The 20,165-nt window shown below is 41.2% G+C and overlaps 1 protein-coding gene across 2 annotated transcripts in view; it reads left to right on the forward strand.

The window, feature by feature from the left end:
- The first annotated feature begins 320 nt into the window (after positions 1–320).
- STK32A (serine/threonine kinase 32A) overlaps positions 321–20,165 on the forward strand; it is a 133,727-nt gene continuing 113,882 nt past the window's right edge. Inside the window, exons 1-2 of one of the 2 annotated variants that reach the window (XM_070793775.1) lie at positions 321–1,071; positions 5,240–5,387. In XM_070793775.1, coding sequence (XP_070649876.1) covers positions 5,336–5,387 — 52 coding nt within the window. In that variant the 5' untranslated portion in view covers positions 321–1,071; positions 5,240–5,335. The remainder of the gene's footprint in view (positions 1,072–5,239; positions 5,388–20,165) is intronic. The other variant, XM_070793777.1, reaches the window with a different exon arrangement.

Here is a 20,165-nt window from a genome sequence, read left to right on the forward strand (position 1 = left end):
ACTCAGTCCTGCCTGACTCTTCAGGACCCCATGGACTGTAGCCCACCAGTCTCCTCTGTCCATGGGATTCTCCAGGCAAGAATACTGGAGTGGGTTGCCATACCCTTCTCCAGGGGATCTTCAAAATCCAAAAAAAGAAAAGAAAAGAAAGAAAAGAAACCTATGTGTCAATTCTCCAATGGCTTAACTGTGTGTGACTCCTGAGTCAGAGGGAAAACGTTAAGAAGTTATTTCAAGCGTGTTGATTATTACAGAGGGGAGATAGAGGGAGCTGCCATGGAAGAGAACAAAGAAACTTCGAGTGGGACTGAGGTTAAACACGGGGCCTCGGGGAGCCAAGAGATCCGGGTCTAGAAAAGGTTCTCTCCATTAATTCTGTTACACTGGACAAGCATTTTCCTTCTCTGTGTCTCAATTTCCCCAGCTGTGAAACGGGGAAATCTGTGAAACCGGAATCGTTAAACGATCCTGCAGGTCAGGATCTATAAAATTCTCAACCTTCTCTTGGATCTTCGTAACATCCCTTAGGAAGTCTAAGAATCTGCCATTCCCACATCCACTTTCCTCCCCGGCGCCGCCTGAGCTTCCTGCGCGGGGAAGGGGGTCACTTCAGGGAAACCGGGTCTCGGTCCGGGAAGTCGAGGCGTGCTCTGCCTCCAGGCGGCTCCCGATCGTGCCAAGTCGCCGCGGAACCCCGCCGCCAGCTCCCCACCGCGCCGTCCTCCTCCTCGCCTTCCTCCGGCGCAGCTTGGAACCCAGGAGACGGCCTGACCGCTTCCGCGGAGCAGGGCGCCTGGGGCCGCCCGGCCGCCGTCTGGCCTCCGCCCTGGAGCCACCCCTCCCAGAGGAGCTGCGCGCTCGGCTGGCGCTTGGACCCCTCGGCAGCCCAGCCGCAGGTGCCCGCCCGCCTCCGCCCAGCCCGGCGCTCACACCGGCCGCCGGGGCACCCAGGCTGGTAGGTTCCATTCCCCGCTCACTCCTCTTGCTCAGAGTTGCTCTTTTAGCTCCTGTTCCCCGGGTGGAAGCACCAGTCTGAGCTTCTCCGAAGGCGTGAAGGGATAACGGAGCTAGGTGAGTGATGCTCTAGATCTTTTTCCTTTTAAATAAACCTGCATACTAAGAGCACTGGTGGGAAGCTAGGAAGTTGAAAGGAAAGAGAAAAAAGACAAAAGCAGGCAGTCGGGATGACCCACCACAAGCTGATAGGGACCATTCCTAGCTTCTTAGAAATGTATACTCCACTTTGTCCACCAGCCTCTGGCTCAGGTAGAGACACAGACAGACTTCAATAAATATTTGCTGGGGTAAGTGTGGGAGGTATCAATATTTCTGCTTGTTACTCTTATCCAGCCTCAAAACAAGCCAACATTGCCTTTGATGGCTGGCTTCATCTCCACCAGAATTCCCCCGCCCCCGCCGCCCCCCCCCACACACCTGCCCCAAAGCTGAAGAATTGGAATGGTTTTATACCAAGTGCCATGGAGTCATACAGTGGACTGCTATGCAGCACTTAAAAAGCAGAAATCAGAGCTGTATAATGTATACTCTACATTATACTTGTAGATAGCACAAGTAATGATCAGTAAGATGCAAAATATACCTATTGTCTGATGTCACTTAGGTGACATTTTAAAAGACACGTTATGTGTGTAAAATCACAGAAAGTAGTCTGTAAAATGTATACAATCACATTCATAATCGCAGCTGTTTGGGGGAAGTATGAAGCAGAATGAATTTGGCATGAAGATTGAGGTGGAAAAACTATTTTCCTATAGGTTTTAATATATAAAAATGATAAAGCAAAAGTTGATGAATTATAAATAATAGTTAACTGCAAGTGATGTTAACTTGGATTTTTTTCAGGATATTTTCTTTCTTTCTTGTGTTTCTAAATTTACCTCTGTTTAAGCAGTTTTGTTGTTCGGATGCAAACAAAATAAGTTATGTCTGTGCATATCTTGTGGGAATAAAACTAGACGGTTCTGTCGGAAGTTACACCTTTTTTGCATCACAGCATAGGTTCTTCCTGCAGAAGACACCTCTTTACCTAGGGAGCCTGAGCTGCTTGGAGCAGCTCACCTGTTGACCTCCTCCCAAAGTATAGGCTAAAGGTCAAACACTGTCTACAGTTAATAATCTGATAAGTGGCCAGGTCAAGGAGGAATCTAGAAACTCCTTCATTTCCTTAATAAGACACATTGCTGTTTCTCTTATATTTTCTGTCTAGGATGTTCGTTTCCATGGGTGGTGACTGCCCCCTTGATATCTCAAAATGATGCTTATGTAACACTGCAGAGTTAATATCAGGTTAGGAAAGGGTGTGGGGGTTGGTAGGAAAGGCCTGTAGCTCTTCTGGGCCCTGTTCAGTGGAATGGAAAAGATGTGTCTCCATTTGCCTGCTAGGAAAAAGTTGATTTCTTTCTGGATACGAGGGAAAGTTACCAGTTTGGTTATCTACAAAGGGAGAAAAAAGAGAAAGAGATTCTAGACAGGATTGGGTGTATTAAACACAATGGATAAGCTACAACCCAATAGGCCAAGTCTTCTGCCCATCCCCCAAACAAGAGTGGTTCCCTGTTTACATATTTTCTTCCTGCACTAAAGAACATCACTGGATCTTTGGTAAACAAAATTGTCTGCACATCAGAACAGAACTCGGAAATATGGCAAATTGTGATCATATCCCTCTTTCTGTTTCTGACCTGACAAGTTACAAGGTCAGTGCTTAGTACACTTTGTGTTGTGGGAAGATGGGCTACTTGAGAAAAGCCTGAGATGTGAAGAAAAATCTAAGAGTGGCAGGCTTGGAGTGTGGTGTGAAAGCTATGTGTACTGAGGTTTTACTCACAAAATTGAAGAGAATGTAGCCCCTGTCTGCAATATTAACAATCACAACTCTTTAAAATTGATGTTCTCTTTAGGACTAAGCCTCTCTGATGTCATCTGTGGCTCAACATTTACTATTCCCCACTTATTCTGGACTCTGAATGCAATAATGAAACACACAGGGCACTCCATTGCTTCTCCCTAGCCTGCAAGGAAATACTAAGAGTATCCCACACACTTCTTCCTCACTCTTCCTCAGGGATTACAAACCCTTTGTTTGTAGCCCAGAGATACAGTTGAGTTCTTTCTTTCTCTCTCTCTCATCTCCATCATCCCCTCTGAGCTTCCTCCAACCACCTGTTACCTCCTGCCCCTCCCTCCCCTCCCCCATATTATTTAATCTCTTGCTTCGTAATTGCTGACTCTGTCTTTGCTCTCCATTTAATGCTGCTTTTTCAAGTCCAGAAGGCACTTTGCCAGCAGTTGGCTTTCATTATGAAAAGTAGCATTTCCTTAATGAGTCTGCCTTCCAAATGAAGGCTTTACTTACATTTCCTCTAATAGGAAAAGGAGCTTTTCTTCTAGATTTGCATAGGGGCTACTCAAATTCCTTTTTAATTACTCATCCTTAGTCCAGGTTCACTTGGGACACTTTTTTCTATTCTGACTCTAACTTGTATTCCTGTCATGTGCAAAAAGTTCAAGAGGAAATCAACAGGTGTCATATTAAAAAATAATACATGATAAGGAAATATTGCACTAATAAAAGTAGCAATAACTAATATTAATACTTTGCAAATTATGTGCCAGGCATGGTGCTAGTTGCCTCACACAGATTGTCTCATGTTGGAGAAGACTCTTGAAAGTACCTGGGACTGCAAGGAGATCAAACCAGTCCATCCTAAATGAAATCAGTCCTGAATATTCATTGAAAGGACTGATGCTGAAGCTGAAGCTCCAATACTTTGGCCACCTAATGTTGAGAGCCAACTCGTTGGAAAAGACCCTGATGCTGGGAAAGATTGAAGGCAGGAGGAGAAGGGAATGACAGAAGATGAGATGGTAGGATGGCATCACCGACTCAATGGATATGAGCTTGAGCAGGTTCAGGAGTTGGTGATGGACAGGGACAGGCATGCTGCAGTCCATGGGTTGCAAAGAGTCAGACACAACCGAGTCACTGAACTGAACTGATGAGCCATATTTGTCCCATGCATGAGATATGCTCAAGTCATATGGCTGATATGAACTTTTAAATATTGTTTTATATAAAATCTAGGTTTTTATCCTTTTGCAGGGTAGACCTAAAGATCTGGCCCCAGGGCCTGTGTTTGCACTTTAGCAACAATCTTTTTGATGGAGGCTGGATTTCGCAGGTCGCCAGTGTCCCAGCAGGCAGTAATATCTTCCCCCTGGTCCAGCTCATTCATTTGCATTTCCCTCTGGCTCTTGTAGGCATCTAAGCTTGTGATTTCTGCAGAAGGCATTGTTTCTCCCACTTGAGAGATGGGCAATTTAAAAGCCATTATCAGTGTCAGCTTTCCATACCAGTTTCCAGGAAAGTAAAGTTGTTTTTATAATTATGTTAAAAATGATCAAAGCTGTAAATATACACTTTTCAGGGCTTTTTAGCTCTTGCGTATTATCCGAGCTTCCTAGCTGCCAACAATTATTGAGCACCTGTACTGTGAAAATACATTAAGTATTATCACAAATTAAATGTGATTTCATTTGTCTTTGAGGTGAGGACTGTTATGATCTTCAAGTTCAGGGGAGAAAAGAAATATGTTCCATGAAACTCTGCGATTTGCTGGCATGGTCAAGCCCAAACTCAGAACTTGTGCCTTTGATATTATAGTAACTTCCAGGGTCAGAGGAAAGAGGGGATGTCTTTTTATGACTGAAAATTAACTTGATCACCCATCGAAAAATGTTTATAATTAACCTATTTTCTCAAAGATATAGAAAATCATAATACAATGTTTCTTTTATATGTGTTACATAGAGCACTGCTGGGAATTCCCTGGTGGTCCAGTGGTTAGGACTCAGCACTTTCACTACAGGGGCCCAGGTTCAATCCCTGGCGGAGGAATTAAGACACTGCAGGCCACACAGCATGGCCAAAAGTAATTTTTTTAAAAAAGCACTGCTGACCTCATTTTAAACTTGTCTTCACACTTAGAAAAATATTTTGCTTTCCTCCCTCTTTATAAGTCCAGGTCCACTTCTGATGAGGCCATGTAGTGGGTGCTCCCAGATGTTAGATGTTCTCTGTTATTTCGGAAATTGTCATTTTCAAGAATGAAACATTTTACTGCAGAGGTTCAGATTAACTTAATTTCAGCTACTGTCTGTAATCAGGTAGACCTTAGTACACCATATCATAAGAATTCCTTTTCTTTTTATCTCCCAGATACCTAACTGAGGTTTCCAGACCCCTTTTGAGTGAAGATGAATGTTTCTGTTGGAATAATGTAAGTGGAAGGTCCACGTCTGGGTAGACTCGACTATGGGAGCCAACACTTCAAGCAAACCACCAGTGTTTGATGAAAATGATGACGGTGAGAAATGTTCACTAATTGTATATAAATATAGAACTTACAGAATTCAGATATAAGCTCCTCACTTCATAAATAAATTGCCATGTACTGAATTGGCCACAAAGTTCCTTCAGGGTTTTCCATAGCATCTTAGGAAAAAACCAGAGTGAACTTCTTTGCCAACCCAATAAGACCTTTAAAAAAGGTAGAAATGCAAGGATAAGCCTGAGCATAACCTTGCATGCTAAGAGCTGGATTTTACCTTCCACTTTCCATGGGACCTTGGACAGCTTTCTTAATCATGACTCTACCAATGCCCTTTGTCCAAAGGGAGCTGTGAGTGGGCACCTGGTTTCAATAGAAGACCTTGAAACTAAATGATTTATAATTCTCTGTGCTGCTCCCTTGACAGATGAACCTACCCCTGGTACAGAAAATTTCTTATATTATCAAATTTCATGTGAATAATAATACTTATAATATTATAGAGTGGAGTGAGGCAAGTTTGTGCCTTCTGAGCTTCCAACTTACATATTCCTATGGGTCCTTGCCAATTTCCACAATGCTAGGTCGTAGGAAAAAGAATCAGTTTCATTGGAGAAAAGTGAAACTTTACAGCAGCCTTATAGGCATATGCTGTTAGGTTGTCTGGGGAAAAGGTGGCTCTGGACCCTAGCTAGTAACTTGCCCAGATGCCCCAGAGGAAGCCCCCAGAATCATTTCCAGAGAGTTCTGTTAATTGGACCACAAAGGAAATGAACAATGAATGGAAATTCAGGAGATTTGAGCCCTAGTCCTCCTCTCAGCTACCTGTGTGGCTCAGGAAGTTTACCTTCAATTTCCTCATCAATCAACTGAGAGGAGAGGGTAGTAAACTTGAAGTTCTTTTTCAACTCCAGAAGTTCATCATTTTGAGATCCTAAAGGCACTTTGCAAAAATGATGAAACAGCATCTGAATCATCAAGGAAACTTTGCTGAAACAGAAACTTACAAGTTAACAGTGACTTAAAGAAGACGGTTGTGTTTTTCTTTCTCATGTTAGCAATCTAGGCATAAGTGATCCAGGTGAGATGTGACTCTGAAGGGTTAGGGACTCTGGTCTGACAAGCTGGCTTCTTTCTAGCCCTTCATAGCCTGAGTGTTACTGCCACCCTCATTCCTCAGGCTGGCTCAGCACCACATCACATCCCGGCCATGGGAAGGGGGAGAGCGGGGAGACCAAGCCCACTCCTTTTAAGGATGTGATTTGCCTGTTGCTTGTCACTTACACTCACACTTACATACCTAGTTACAAGGGAGACTGAGAAGTTTAGTTAGTTATCTTGCATGGCCATGACCTTCTAAAAATAAGGCATTCTGTTTTGTTATACAAGAAGGGGGACAATTAGCTATCTGCCATGGCTGGGGAACAAATAAAAGTCTGCTCTGGTCTTAGTTTTTGAGTTTTTGTTTGAACCCTTAAAAAAAAACAAATACCTGGCCGATCAAGATGCTTTGTTGCCAGCTGTTCATTATCAATTCAGAGATGTGTCATGACTACCTATACAAAATACTGCAGAGGAACCTTGGAATTATATGGTTTGAAAATGGTCTTAAGAAAATTTTACTCATATCTGTAGCCTTGCTTTACTCTTTCAAGCTGTAAAGTCAAGGATCTAGAGGGTGTTACTTGATTTTTTCCATGTCTAAAATAGGAAGACAAAAAGACTTGGGTTTCATGTGTTTGGTTCACTGTGGTCCCTACAGATTCATAGCTAAGGTTGTACATGATGCTGGTCCTCAGAGAAGAGAGGAGGAAAGACAGGCCAGCTTCATGCTTGTTACTTGTTAGGGGTATGTGTCATTTTAAGGTACTAGGATAGCATGATAATGAGAAAATAGAGAGGTCTAAATCTTCTTTAATCCAGCCAGCCCTTGATTTCATGGAGTGCCCAAGAAAGTTACTTCCCCCAAGGAATTGTGGCAAATGAGAAAGCAGGTATCACTTTAAAAGTAACTTTAAGGGGCTCTGGGAAAACTAGGTTGGAGTAAAATTAGGCAGAAGGAGCAAGCAGCTCTTTCTTAACACCCTCTGTGGTGGTGGTTGTTCAGCCGTGTCTAAATCTTTGCAACCCCATGGACTGAAACACACCAGGCTTCCCTGTCCTTCACTATCTCCTGGAGTTTGCTCACTCATGTCCATTGAGTCAGTGATGCCGTTCAACCATCTCATCCTCTGCCATCCCCTTCTCCTCCTGCCTTCAATCATTCCCAGCATCAAGGTCCTTTCCAACAAGTTGGCTCTTAGCATCAGGTGGCCAAAGTATTGGAGCTTCAACTTCAGCATCAGTCCTTTCAATGAATATTCAGGGTTGATTTCCTTTAGGATTGACTGGTTTGACCTCCTTGCAGTCCAAGGGACTATCAAGAGTTTTCTCTAGCAACACATTATTGATCTTCAGAGTTCAGCCTTCTTCATGACCCAACTCTCACATCCACACATGACTACTGTAAAAACCATAGCTTTGACTATATGGACCTTTGTCAGCAAAGTGATGTCTTTGTTTTTTAATATGCTGTCTAGGTTTATCGTAGCTTTCCTTTCAATACACTCTAGGTCACCACTTTTGTTGTCCTGGCCCCCAGCAGATGAGCCTACAGTAGCATCCTTAGAGAAAAGAGCTGTGCATAACAGTATGTCTGCGCTTCCCAGGGCAAGACTCTGAGTCCGTTTATTGTAAACACAAGTAGAAAAACAAATGCATCTGCTACGAGCCCACGCCTCCCCAGCTGTGAGGAGCAGAGTAGGGTACAAGATGCCCCTTCCCTGCCTTTGCGGAGCTCTTGTTCTAATGGTGGGAGGCAAACAAGAAACTAGTTAATGAATACACAAACCAGATAACTTCAGACAGTGTTCAAGTGCCACCAAGGGAAGGATCTGAGGACCTTATGGAGAGTGGCAGGGTGATGGTGAGGAGACTTCAGATAGGGTGTGGCCAGAGCTGGCCCGAGTAAGTAACACCTGAGGTAAAGCCTGGAAAATGTGAGGAAGCCACTCATGTAATAACAGAATAGTTCAAGCACAAGAAAAAGTCCAAATAATGACAAAGTAGGAAATGACCAGTTGCCTGTATCTCCACATTCTGATGAGAATGAGTTTGTATATTATGAAAAGGGATATTTAATTGCCATATTAATTTATTTTTTTATAAGATCATTGAGTTTTGGGAAGAAAAATTATGACATTCTGGTTATTTCTTAAATGAGTAAATCCTATAACGTAGATTTGGCTCCTTTCATAGCTCTGGACTGAGCACAAGGAAAATTTTTATTTGATTGCTATGAGGCTTCTAACCAAGAAACAATGACAAAAAGCACTGACTGATCCAAGAACATTAATGCCTATATCATATTTGATCTCTGTATTTTTATATAAATAATCAAATGGAGCCAGAATCTAGGGCACTTAAACGAACCAATATAATTATTTTAAAATATTGCGGAAAGAATCCCAAGATGTGATGGAAAAGTGTTTACTATTCCCATTATACATTTGAGAAGAAAATTTGCACCCATTTTCCCAAGTAATATTTCAAGATTTCTTTCTCATGGAAAAAATGTTTTGGTTTACTTCAAAGGTAATTAAGGAATAAGATGTTAGTGGATGTCCTTTGAGATAAGCTATTCTTGATGGAATTCATCCTGACACTTTCTGTTTCATGCTGGTCCATCTGATACTGATCTTGAGAGAATCATTCTGTTAGTTACTTATGTTGATCTTTATTTAGCGAAAACGAAGTATAAGCTTTATAGCTGCTGAGGAAGAGCAGAAGGCTTGCTTAGTTAATTACTGTTAAGTCATTTCTTACCAAGTAGATCATACATGATACTACTGTTTTGTGGTTTAGGGTAAACCTAAGTTCTGATTATTTTGTGTGTGTGTGTGTGTGTGCGGTATAATATATATGGGCTTCCCTGGTGGCTCAGATGGTAAAGAATCTGCCTGCAGTGCAGGAGACCCGGATTTGATCCCTGGGTCAGGAAGATATCCTGGAGAAGGAATGGCTATCCACTCCAGTGCCCACCCATTCTCTTGCCTGGAGAATCCCATGGATAGCAGAGCCTGGCAGGCTACAGTCCATGGGGCCACAAAGAGTTGGAGATGACTGAGTGTCTAACACCCTAACATATATAATAAAATGTACCATTTCCCCCACTTCTAAGTGTACAGTTCAATGGCATTGAGGGGGTACAGCTAGGGGCAGCCATCACCACCATCTATCTCTGAACCCCATGGACTGCAGCCCACCAAGCTCCTCTGTCCACGGGATTTCCCAGGCAAGAATACTGGAGTGGGTTGCCATTCCCTCCTCCAAGGGATCTTCCCAACCCAGGGATCTAACCTGCGTCTCCCTAGGCTCCTGTACTGCAGGCAGATTTTTTACCCCTGAACTACCTGGAAAGCCCCTGAACTTTTTAATCTTCCTGAAGTTTTGTAGCCATTAAACATTAATTCTCCATTCCCTCATCCCCTTAGCCCCTGACAACCACTATTCTACTTTATGTTTCTATGATTTTAACTGTTCTGTGTGCATATATTAGTCACTCAGTCATGTCTGACTCTGTGAGACCCCATGGACTATAGCCTGCCAATCTCCTCTTGTCCACGGGATTCTCCAGGCAAAAATCCTGGAGTGGATTGGCATTTCCTTCTCCAGGGGATCTTCCTGATTCAGGGATGGAATCCGGGTCTCCTGCATTCGCAGGTGGATTCTTTACCATGTGAGCCACCAGGGAAGCCCTTTAACTGTTCTAGATACCTTATAAAGTAGACTCATGCATTATTTGTCCTTTTGTGTTTGGTTTATTTCAGTTGTCAAGGTTCATCCATACTGTAGCATGTATCAGAATTTCATTCCTTTTTAAGGCTGAAAAATAGTCTACACTGTATGCAGATAACACATTTTGCATTTAGTCTTTCATTCATCAATGAACATTGGGTTATTTCTACCTTTTGAATACTATAAATAATGCTGCTGTGAACACGGGGGTACAAGTATCTGTTCAAGCCTGTTTTCAACTGGTACATGCTTTAGAAGTCGAATTCCTGGATCACATGATGATTCTTTAATTTTTTGAGGAACCACTCACCACATTATCTTCTACCTAATTATGTTCTACATTTTAGTAGTGGGAGACCACTTGACATAGTAGACCAGGGCCCTGGTAGTGAAAACCCATACACAGATTCAAATCTCAGCTGTGCCACAAACTAGCAATCTGTGTGTTTTTATGTGGAAAATCAAAGGAGGTATAGCCTGATCAACCATCAAACACCAGAGTCAATCTGACTAATTATAAACGTTCTAAAAGGATTTGAAATACCATAAAAAATGGTCCCCAAAATTAAATAATTGCTAATGAATTTGGAAAAAAATTCTTCTGTTTTACAAGTTATTAAATCTCTGTAAGCTCAGTTTCTTCATATATAACATGCAAGTAAATTGGACATATACTTCACTGGGTCACTGTGAGGGTAGGCTAAACTAATGCAGGTAAAATACTCAGCAAGGTGTCTTATATAAAGTAACTACCCACTTAATGCTAGTTAAAACACTGTTTACCAGTATCAGAGTCTCTAAGCATGAACTCTTTTAAGTATTTCTACTTCAGAAAGACACAGCATTGATGACATGCAACTGTGTAGATGCCATAGTTAATATGACCTATTCACAATTCTGTCAACAGAGTTGGATTGCCAGATGGCAGAGCTTATAAATTCTGTGAAAACCTATGTAAGTCCTCTGAAAAGAAGCCAAATTATTAACTTCACAAAAACATAATCTCATCTGGTTTTTCTTTGATCTCCTCTGGGGTGATTATATTTTCATTTAAGGCAAAATCATGAACTCATTGGGTTGAAAAATCAATAAATTAACTTTTCCTGATTTAAGTCTAAAGCAGATTGTTTAAGTAATCCCATTTGACCAGACATTGTGATAGTTTTCCCCCAAAACCAACTACCATGTGGATACTATGAGAAATAAGGAATAATACAAAAAAACTTTCTAAGTTTCCTAAAAGAAAAGAAATACGGGTAGTAGTTGTTATTAATGTTTATAAATTGTTATATCTGCTTTATTTCCTCTCTCTCTTTTTTTTTTTCACTTGTTTTATTAAAAGATTAGCATTTTAAAAGCCCAGTTGTTGAGGTTTTCAGGCTGACATAGGGAAAGAAATTCTTTAACACAGGAGAAAGTGGCCTTGGTTATAATTCAGGGTCTGGGCAACAGAAGAGGATCTTGTAATCACTGCAAGTTGTATGTGTTTCCAAGCACATACAAATCATGTAGAGGTGATGGAGTTGGTTTAGTTAAACCAAGAGACAACTTTCTTCTGGAGGACTGTAGCTGAGAAAAGTTGGCCTTACATTTAAAAGGCTCTACAAAGAGTACATCGATGCTGAGTTTGCAGAGAGAGCTCAATCATTGCATTGTTCTTTGGACTTGCTGCAAACTCAGTGTTCCGCTTTCATTTGGCATCACTTGTCTCCTAGGATGTGTGCGACTGCTTCCAGTTTTCCTACATCTTCTTTGGGGACAGAGGCAATGGGTCCTTCAAAATGTTGGGCCAAAAAAATTGGCCACAGATTTGTAATCCAAAAGAAATGGGAGGTTACTGAATTCATTCCAGCCCTGAAGGACTTTCAGACTCTTCCTTGTTATTTTAATGTCCCAGTGGGGTACGCAAATGAATTTCAGACTTCCCCCTCTCAAACTTGAGTAATGTTGTCTGATATTATTTAGTATTTTGTGTTAAAATGGTTGGGAAAGTAAAATGAACATTTCCCTAGTGAGAACTGGCTCCTTAAAACCATTTCTTGGACAGTCTAACATTTAGTTAAAGGATTTGTCATAAATAATCTCAGATCCATTGGTTTATGGCAACAAACACTTTTAATTTGGGAGAGCTTTATTTCCCCCATGCTAAGGTATCAGAAGAGTCAGGGAGAAACAGGCTAGACAGAGCCAAGAAAAGAGACATCAAAGACAGAGGCGGTGATTCCAATTTGCATGTTTCCTGAGCAGTGGGTTAGAAAAACATGTTTGGGAGAATCTACACAAATAAATTTGGGCAACTTACATCCTGCCTGTGGAGATTCACAGTGCTTATTAGCATAATAATGGCTCTGAAATGTGCATCAGTATTGAAATCTCAGTACTTTGATAATTTTCAAACTTATTTCAAAATTAAGTTAGGTTGTGGAAAACCTTTTAATACCTTGTGGCAAATAATTCTCTGTGGATCTCAATTTGGGAAGCAAAAGGTCATAATCATGAACACTTTCTATTGGAAACATAATTTCTTCCCATTTATTCCTTTCTTCCTCCCTTCCCTGATTTAATAGCTTGCAGAATCTCCACAGCTGAAAAGCGATGATGTTCTTCTGTAAAGTTTTCTGCCTACAAGTTTTTCAGGCAACACAATGCATGTTTATGGAGGTTAATAAGTGAAACACAGGGTAGCTCTGTTTAATGGTGGGATGCTTCCAGTCCCTATGGGAATTAGATTGGGAGATAACTTCTTTTGTGTTTTTAAAGAACATTTTAGTTCAGAGTGTCTTATGCACAAAGTATGTTGAAGCAGTTACTCATTGTTAAACAATCATGCTGTACTAACTTTTTATCCAATCCAAAGCTACAGACATGTTTTTTTCATCTTGAAACTAACCTAGGTTGAAAAATTAAATTAGTTAGCTAGCTTCAATATTCAGCAACTACTTCAATGAGAATGGGAGTGAAGGCCTTCAGAGAATCTGACTTCTGCTATACGGGCTTCCCAAGTGGCGCTAGTGGTAAAGACCCTGCCTGCCAGTGCAGGAGATATAAGAGACACAGGTTTGATCCCTGGGCTGTGAAGATCCCCTGGAGGAGGAAATGGCAACCCACTCCAGTTTTCTGGCCTGGAGAATCCCATGGACAGAGGTGGGCTACAGTCCATATGGTCGCAAAGAGTCAGACATGACTGAAGCGACTTAGCACATATGGCCTTACAAGTGTAAATTCACTTACAGAGACCCAGGACTTTACCAATTCAGGTTCTATCAATTATACAGGGATTTCAACTATACATTGCTCTGGGACCGTTTGTGGAAATTTTGTTTTTAAACACACGTACACAATGATGGAATTATATTCCTCTTAAAATAGGACGCAGCACAATTTATATGGTTGAAAGGACTGAAAAAGCTATGGTTATAGATTTTGAATTCACTAGACTGGCAGAGGCTTTTTTTTTTTCCTCCTGAACTATTTCCTTCCTGGAGGCATATTTACAGTACAATAAGTTATATTAACCTTGTTCTACACTTGAGTTACCTATGTTTTTTCATTATTTCGAAGAAGAGTTGACAGTAGGGGTTGGTATGCTTTTTCTGTGGTGGGCCAGATAGTAAATATTTTATGCTGTGCTGTTCAGCCTCTGTCACAATGACTCACTCTGCTGTAGCCCCATGAAGGCAGCCATAGACAGTGGGGAAACTAACAAATATGGCTCTATTTCAGTAACACTTTTACTTGTAGACACTGAAATTTGAATTTCACATCATATTCACTTGTCACAAAATATTTTGATTTGCCAAACATTTAAAAACATGAAAGCCATTTTTAGCTTATGAGCCATATAAAAATAGAGGGTGGAATTTGACCTCCATGCCATGGCATGACAGCATGCCATGTTGTACTAACCCTTGCCCTAAGGCATCCTGAAGGCATTTATTTATATGTGCCAGGGGCTCATCTGATATCCACTCATAACCATCGAGCTGTCACTAAAAGATTGGGCAAGAAGACTGACATCTGTTCTCTATAGATGCTTAACAAAGGCAGTCTTCACAGACTCTGTTTTTCTTCATCAGTTTGAGTCAGTAGAAGTACTTGGACCAATAAATCTACTATTTTAGAGAATAAATTATATTATTTTTGTAAATATATGTATTATTTGGTAGCCTAGATTCAATTCAATGTAACTCATTTGAAATATCATTAGTAGAGTTTATTTCCTACAAGGGGCATTTAGTCAACTGAGAGACATCCAACAATCGGGGGTATTGATCCCCCATCCTGCCCCAACTGCTACTTCCCGATTTGTTCTAAAGAAATAGCCAGTGTATTTCTGACTTTTGAACCAATTCATGAGTTGGGGTCTAGGCAGCAGAAAAAGAAGCTGTTGGTGCCCATTGCTTGGTCTTGGCATGAGTAGTTGGTGCCAGGAAAGCCCCGACTCCCTGGGGTACCGTGTTTCATAAAAGGGAAGTACTGACTATGCAGGCAAATGCCATCAACTGGCCTTGAAAGCTGCGTTCTTGGAGAAGTTTCAAATATTTCCTTAAAGGACCTGCCAAGCTCCACATGTATTAGTGGCAATCATTTGCTGCCAACCAGTTGGGATGATAAAGGACTAGGGAAGGAGCTAAGTGATTTTTTTTTATCAGTGGATCTTCAGTGAAATGTTCTAGAGTGGACCTTCAACCTTAAACATTGTGGTGTCAGTTAAGCCACAGGTTAATTCAGTGGCTTCTAGATACCCTCTGTGAACAAATATAATGTTTTTCTTAGTCTGTGGTGAAAGGAGAAAAACAAGAGCAATGTAGTAAGTTTCTCACATGGTAATACTAGTAAAAATTTTAAGTTTACATTTACCTTCTTTCTTGTGTGTGTCTAGTATTTAAGAATTGTGGAAATACAATTTTTTTTCACAGTGAGAACTTAGAGAAGTGACTTGTCTCTCTGATCTCCAGTTTTCTCACATGTAAATGGCTGCTAATAATAGCATCTGCCTTGAATATATTTTGTGGGAATAAAAAGATTATCCATAAAAAGTGTTTAGCACACTGCCTAGCACATACTAATTGCTCATAAAGAGTTATTACTGCTGTTATCATGATCACCATAATTTTTAACGTTCTTACTTGGCAAATAAAAACTAAAAGCTACCCAATATTAGTTTTCCTTTTCTTCTCTAGTTTTTGTTTGCTGTTTTTAAGGTGGATGGGATTTTCTGATCTGTAAAATCCAAAAATACAATTGTAATTTTAAATCAGTACTATGTAGATACCACTGAAGAGGCTAAAATAGAAAAAAAAAAAAAAAAAAAGGTGGCCTCTTTTAATTGGGACAATCATATTCATTTGAAGTGAAAGTTGGTGGTCCCTGGGCTAACCTAGTGGGAGATGGAAAACTGAGAGTTTATTCAACATGTATTTTCAATATAAAATAATTGAGAGTTACTGATAGATTGAATGTGGACTAAGAGGAAAGAACAATATCAAGAATGAATTCTAGGATTTGCTTCAATAGGCAAGTAGACGGCTGTGATATTTTGCTGAGATGCAAGAGAAGGGGTGCTGAGGGATGGGGACATGTTTAGGCATAGTCAAGACTTCTCAGTTGGGTGCATAAAATGACAGTGTATAAAATGCTGATATCAAATAGGAAGCTGAGATGAGTGGAAAAGTCTGGGCTAGAGATATAAAAGACATGGTTTTAAATTTTACTGAGACAGATGAGTCTGCCTTGGGAGAGTGGAGAGTAAGGAAAAAGAGAGGAGGAGGAGAACCCTAGTATTTAGAAGTCAGGCAGAGGAAAGCAATCAGCAAAGGAAATTGAGAAGGAACAGCCTGTGAGATATGAAAAACATATGTTCTGGAATGTAAGAGAAGACTCTTTCAAGGAGAAGGAAGTAGTTGCTTGTGTTGAATGTTCCTGGGTGGTTGAGTAAAGTGAGATTTGGGTTGAGTAAAGTGAGATTGGAGAAGGCAATGGCACCCCACTCCAGTACTCTTGCCTGGAGAATCCCAGGGACAGGGGAGCCTGGTGGGCTTCCGTCTATGGGGTTGCACAGAGTCGGACACGACTGAAGCGACTTAGCAGTAGCAGCAGCAAAGTGGGATTAGGCAATCAGCAGAATATAAGTGACACTGACAAAAGCAGTTCAAGTGGGGATGTGGAGGCAAGAGCCAGAGGCTGGGGAGTCAGGAATGTATGGGAGGGGAGGACACAGACACAAGCAAGTACAGTAAACCCTTTCAACAAGTTTGCTCTCAAGAGAAGCAGAGAAATGAGTCAAGCACTGAAGCTGAGTATGATGTTAAGGGAGGATCTTTTTTTAAAGAGGAAATGGTAGAAGAAGTTTAAGTTGATAGTTTCTTCCCCTTTTATTGGTTAATTCCTGTGAAATGATGAGACCAGAGTTGGCTTTATCCATGTGGGAGCAGTGTAGGCGCACAGGGTTTTGCATTCAGAAGGGCCCACACTTGGGCTGCACTGCCTGCAGTTGCTGTCCCTAATTTCCTACAAATTTCAGCTTAGAATTTATGTTTGCTGAGGTCTGATGGGATATAGGCCCCCAGGGGCTTGAAGACTTGGCTCACATGCTGCCTCCTCCCTAGGAAGGCTTCTAGGTGAGTTGCCAGGGCCCTCCTACCTCTGTCTACAACAGATTTGGGTGCTGATGTGGGGGATGCTGGGGGTGAGGCACCCCCACGACATACTCAGGTAGGACATGTGGTAGTAGTCACTGCTCCAGGCTGGCAGTTTAGCAGGTGGTCAGCTGGACACTGTTACTTTGAATCATCCACCTCCACCTTCCCCCTCTGGAAACTGAGTATGTCATGGAGTTTGATTTGGAAGCAAGTGATATGGCAATCAATCGAATTCAGATTGATTATATTCTTTGCAGCCAAAGATGGAGAAGCTCTATACTGTCAGCAAAAACAAGACTGGGAGCTGACTGTGGCTCAGATCATGAACTCCTTATTGCCAAATTCAGACTTAAGTTGAAGAAAGTAGGGAAAACCACTAGACATTTCAGGTATGACCTAACTCAAATCCCTTACAATTATAAGTGGAAGTGACAAATAGATTTCAAGGGATTAGATCTGATGGACAGAGTGCCTGAAGAACTATGGGCGGAGGTTCATGACATTGTACTGGAGGCAGTGATCAAGATCATCCCCAAGAAAAAGAAATGCAAAAAGGCAAAATAGTTGTCTGAGGAGGCCTTACAAATAACTGTGAAAAGAGAAGCTAAAGGCAAAGGACAAAAGGAATGATATACCAATACAGAGTTCCAAAGAATAGTGAGGAGAGATAAGAAAGCCTTTCTCAGTGATCAGTGCAAAGAAATAGAGGAAAACAATAGAATGGGAAAGACTAGAGATTTCTTCAAGAAAATTAGAGATACCAAGGGAACATTTCATGCAAAGATGGGCTTAATAAAGGACGAAAATGGTATGGACCTGACAGAAGCAGAAGATTTTAGAAGAGGTGGCAAGAATACACAGAAAAACTGTACAGAAAAGATCTTCATAACCCAGATAATCAAGATGGTGTGATCATTCACCTAGAGCCAGACATCCTGGAATGTGAAGTCAAGTTAGAAAGCATCACTATGAACAAAGCTAGTGGAGGTTATGGAATTCCAGTTGAGCTATTTCAAATCCTAAAATGATGCTGTGAAAGTGTTGCACTCAATATGCTAGCAAATTTGGAAAACTCAGCAGTGGCCACAGAACTGGAAAAGGTCTGTTTTCATTCCAATCCCAAAGAAAGGCAATGCCAAAGATTGCTCAAACTACCACACAATTGTACTCTTCTCACAGGCTAGAAAAGTAATGCTCAAAATTCTCCAAGTCAGGCTTCAACAGTATGTGAACCATGAACTTCCAGATGTTCAAGCTGGATTTAGAAAAGGCAGAGGAACCAGAGATCAAATTGCCAACATCCTCTGGATCGTCAAAAAAGCAAGAGAGTTCCAGAAAAGCATCTACTTCTGCTTTATTGACTACGCCAAAGCCTTTGACTGTGTGGATTACAATAAACTGTGGAACAATCTTCAAGAGATGGGAAAATCAGACCACCTTACCTGCCTCCTGAGAAATCTGTATGCAGGTCAGGAAGCAACGGTTAGAACTGGGCATAGAACAATAGACTGGTACCAAATCAGGAAAGGAGTATGTTAAGGCTGTTTATTGTCACCCTGCTTATTTAACTTATATGTAGAGTACATCATGAGAAACGCTGGGATGAATGAAGCACAAGCTGGAATCAAGATTGCCAGGAGAAATATCAATAACCTCAGATATGCATATGACACCACACTTATGGCAGAAAGCAAAGAAGAAGTAAAGAGCCTCTTGATAAAAGTGAAAGAGAGTGAAAAAGTTGGCTTACAACTCAACATTCAGAAAACTGAGATCATGGCATCTTGTCCCATCACTTCGTGGCAAATATATGGGGAAACAAGTGAGAGACTTTATTTTGGGGATCTCCAAAATCACTGCAGATGATGACTGCAGCCATGAAATTAAAAGAGCTTGCTCCTTGGAAGAAAAGTTATAAGCAACCTAGACAGCATTATTAAAAAGCAGAGACATTACTTGGCCAACAAAGGTCCGTCTAGTCAAAGCTATGGTTTTTGCAGTAGTCATGTATGGATATGAGAGCTGGACTATAAGGAAGCTGAATGCTCAAGAATTGATGCTTTTGAATTATTAGAGTATTAGAGAAGACTCTTGAGAGTCCTGTGGACAGTAAGGAGATCACACCAGTCATCCTAAAGGAAATCAGTCCTGAATACTCATTGGAAGGACTGATGCTGAAACTGAAACTCCAATACTTTGGCTACCTGATGCAAAATACTGACTCATTTGAAATACCCTGATGCTGGGAAGGATTGTAGGCAGGAGGAGAAGGGGATGACAGAGGATAAGATGGTTGGATGGTATCACTGAGTCAATGGACGTGAGTTCGAGTAAGCTCCAGGAGTTGGTGATGGACAGGGAAGCCTGGTGTGCTGCAGTCCATGGGGTTGCAAAGAGTCGGACACGACTGAGTGACTGAAGTGAACTGATATGGAGATGTACTTACCACCCAGTAACTTTCTCATTAGGAGTAATGACAGGGGCCAACTACCATAATACCCTTTATCATCTTATCAGCCTGTAGGTTAAACGTGACAGGCCTGAGGCACTGAAGGTTAAAGCACTGACCGGTATCAGACAGCCACACAGCTAGATCCTGAATCTTGATATAAAATAACTTTCATTTATTTCAGTTATAGATATCCTCCCATGATGGCCAACCAGAATGAATTTATAAATTGAAACAAACCTAGGGGATTGCTTTTCAGTAATAATATGTCAGACACTAATTAAAGGCCCAGCAGTGCATCCTGCTCTCTGAGAGCTGAGTCGTTTCATTTCACAGGGGCATTCGCCTTCACATCTGCTGCAGCCCACGCTATCCCTCAGACTACGTTATTGCTAACATGTAACAGGTTCAATACATAACACCTCTTCTTCCCTTGAGTAAATTACACAGTTCCTTGCTACTCTTGAGTTTACTTGTCTTCCTCTATTTATTTCGATTCCAAGGACAATTTCAATGACCTACATCGACGTCTTTCACAATTTATTTCACGGCTATAATCATCCTAACTGACTCACTCTTCAGCCTTTTTTTAGATCAACCTCATTGTATGATAGCTCGTAGGATAATTTTGGTTTACCTTTATAAAATAATAAAGTCATTGCCACTTTGATAACTTCACTTTCTGTCCAGGGTATAACATAACAGGAAAAATGTTCTAAACTAAGGCTTGATTGAACATGGAAAAGAATTTCTGCTGAAGTCGTAGGTGCCTGATTGGTAACTGGAATTGGCTTGCTTGCTTGTTTGCCCCAGCGCATCGCCACTGAAGACTGTAGCCCCAGCTTTCCCTATGGTTAACATCCTAGTACAAAGGTAGATGAGATGAAC

The sequence above is a fragment of the Bos indicus genome, chromosome 7 (assembly GCF_029378745.1).
Source record: "Bos indicus isolate NIAB-ARS_2022 breed Sahiwal x Tharparkar chromosome 7, NIAB-ARS_B.indTharparkar_mat_pri_1.0, whole genome shotgun sequence".
Lineage (NCBI taxonomy): Eukaryota > Metazoa > Chordata > Mammalia > Artiodactyla > Bovidae > Bos > Bos indicus.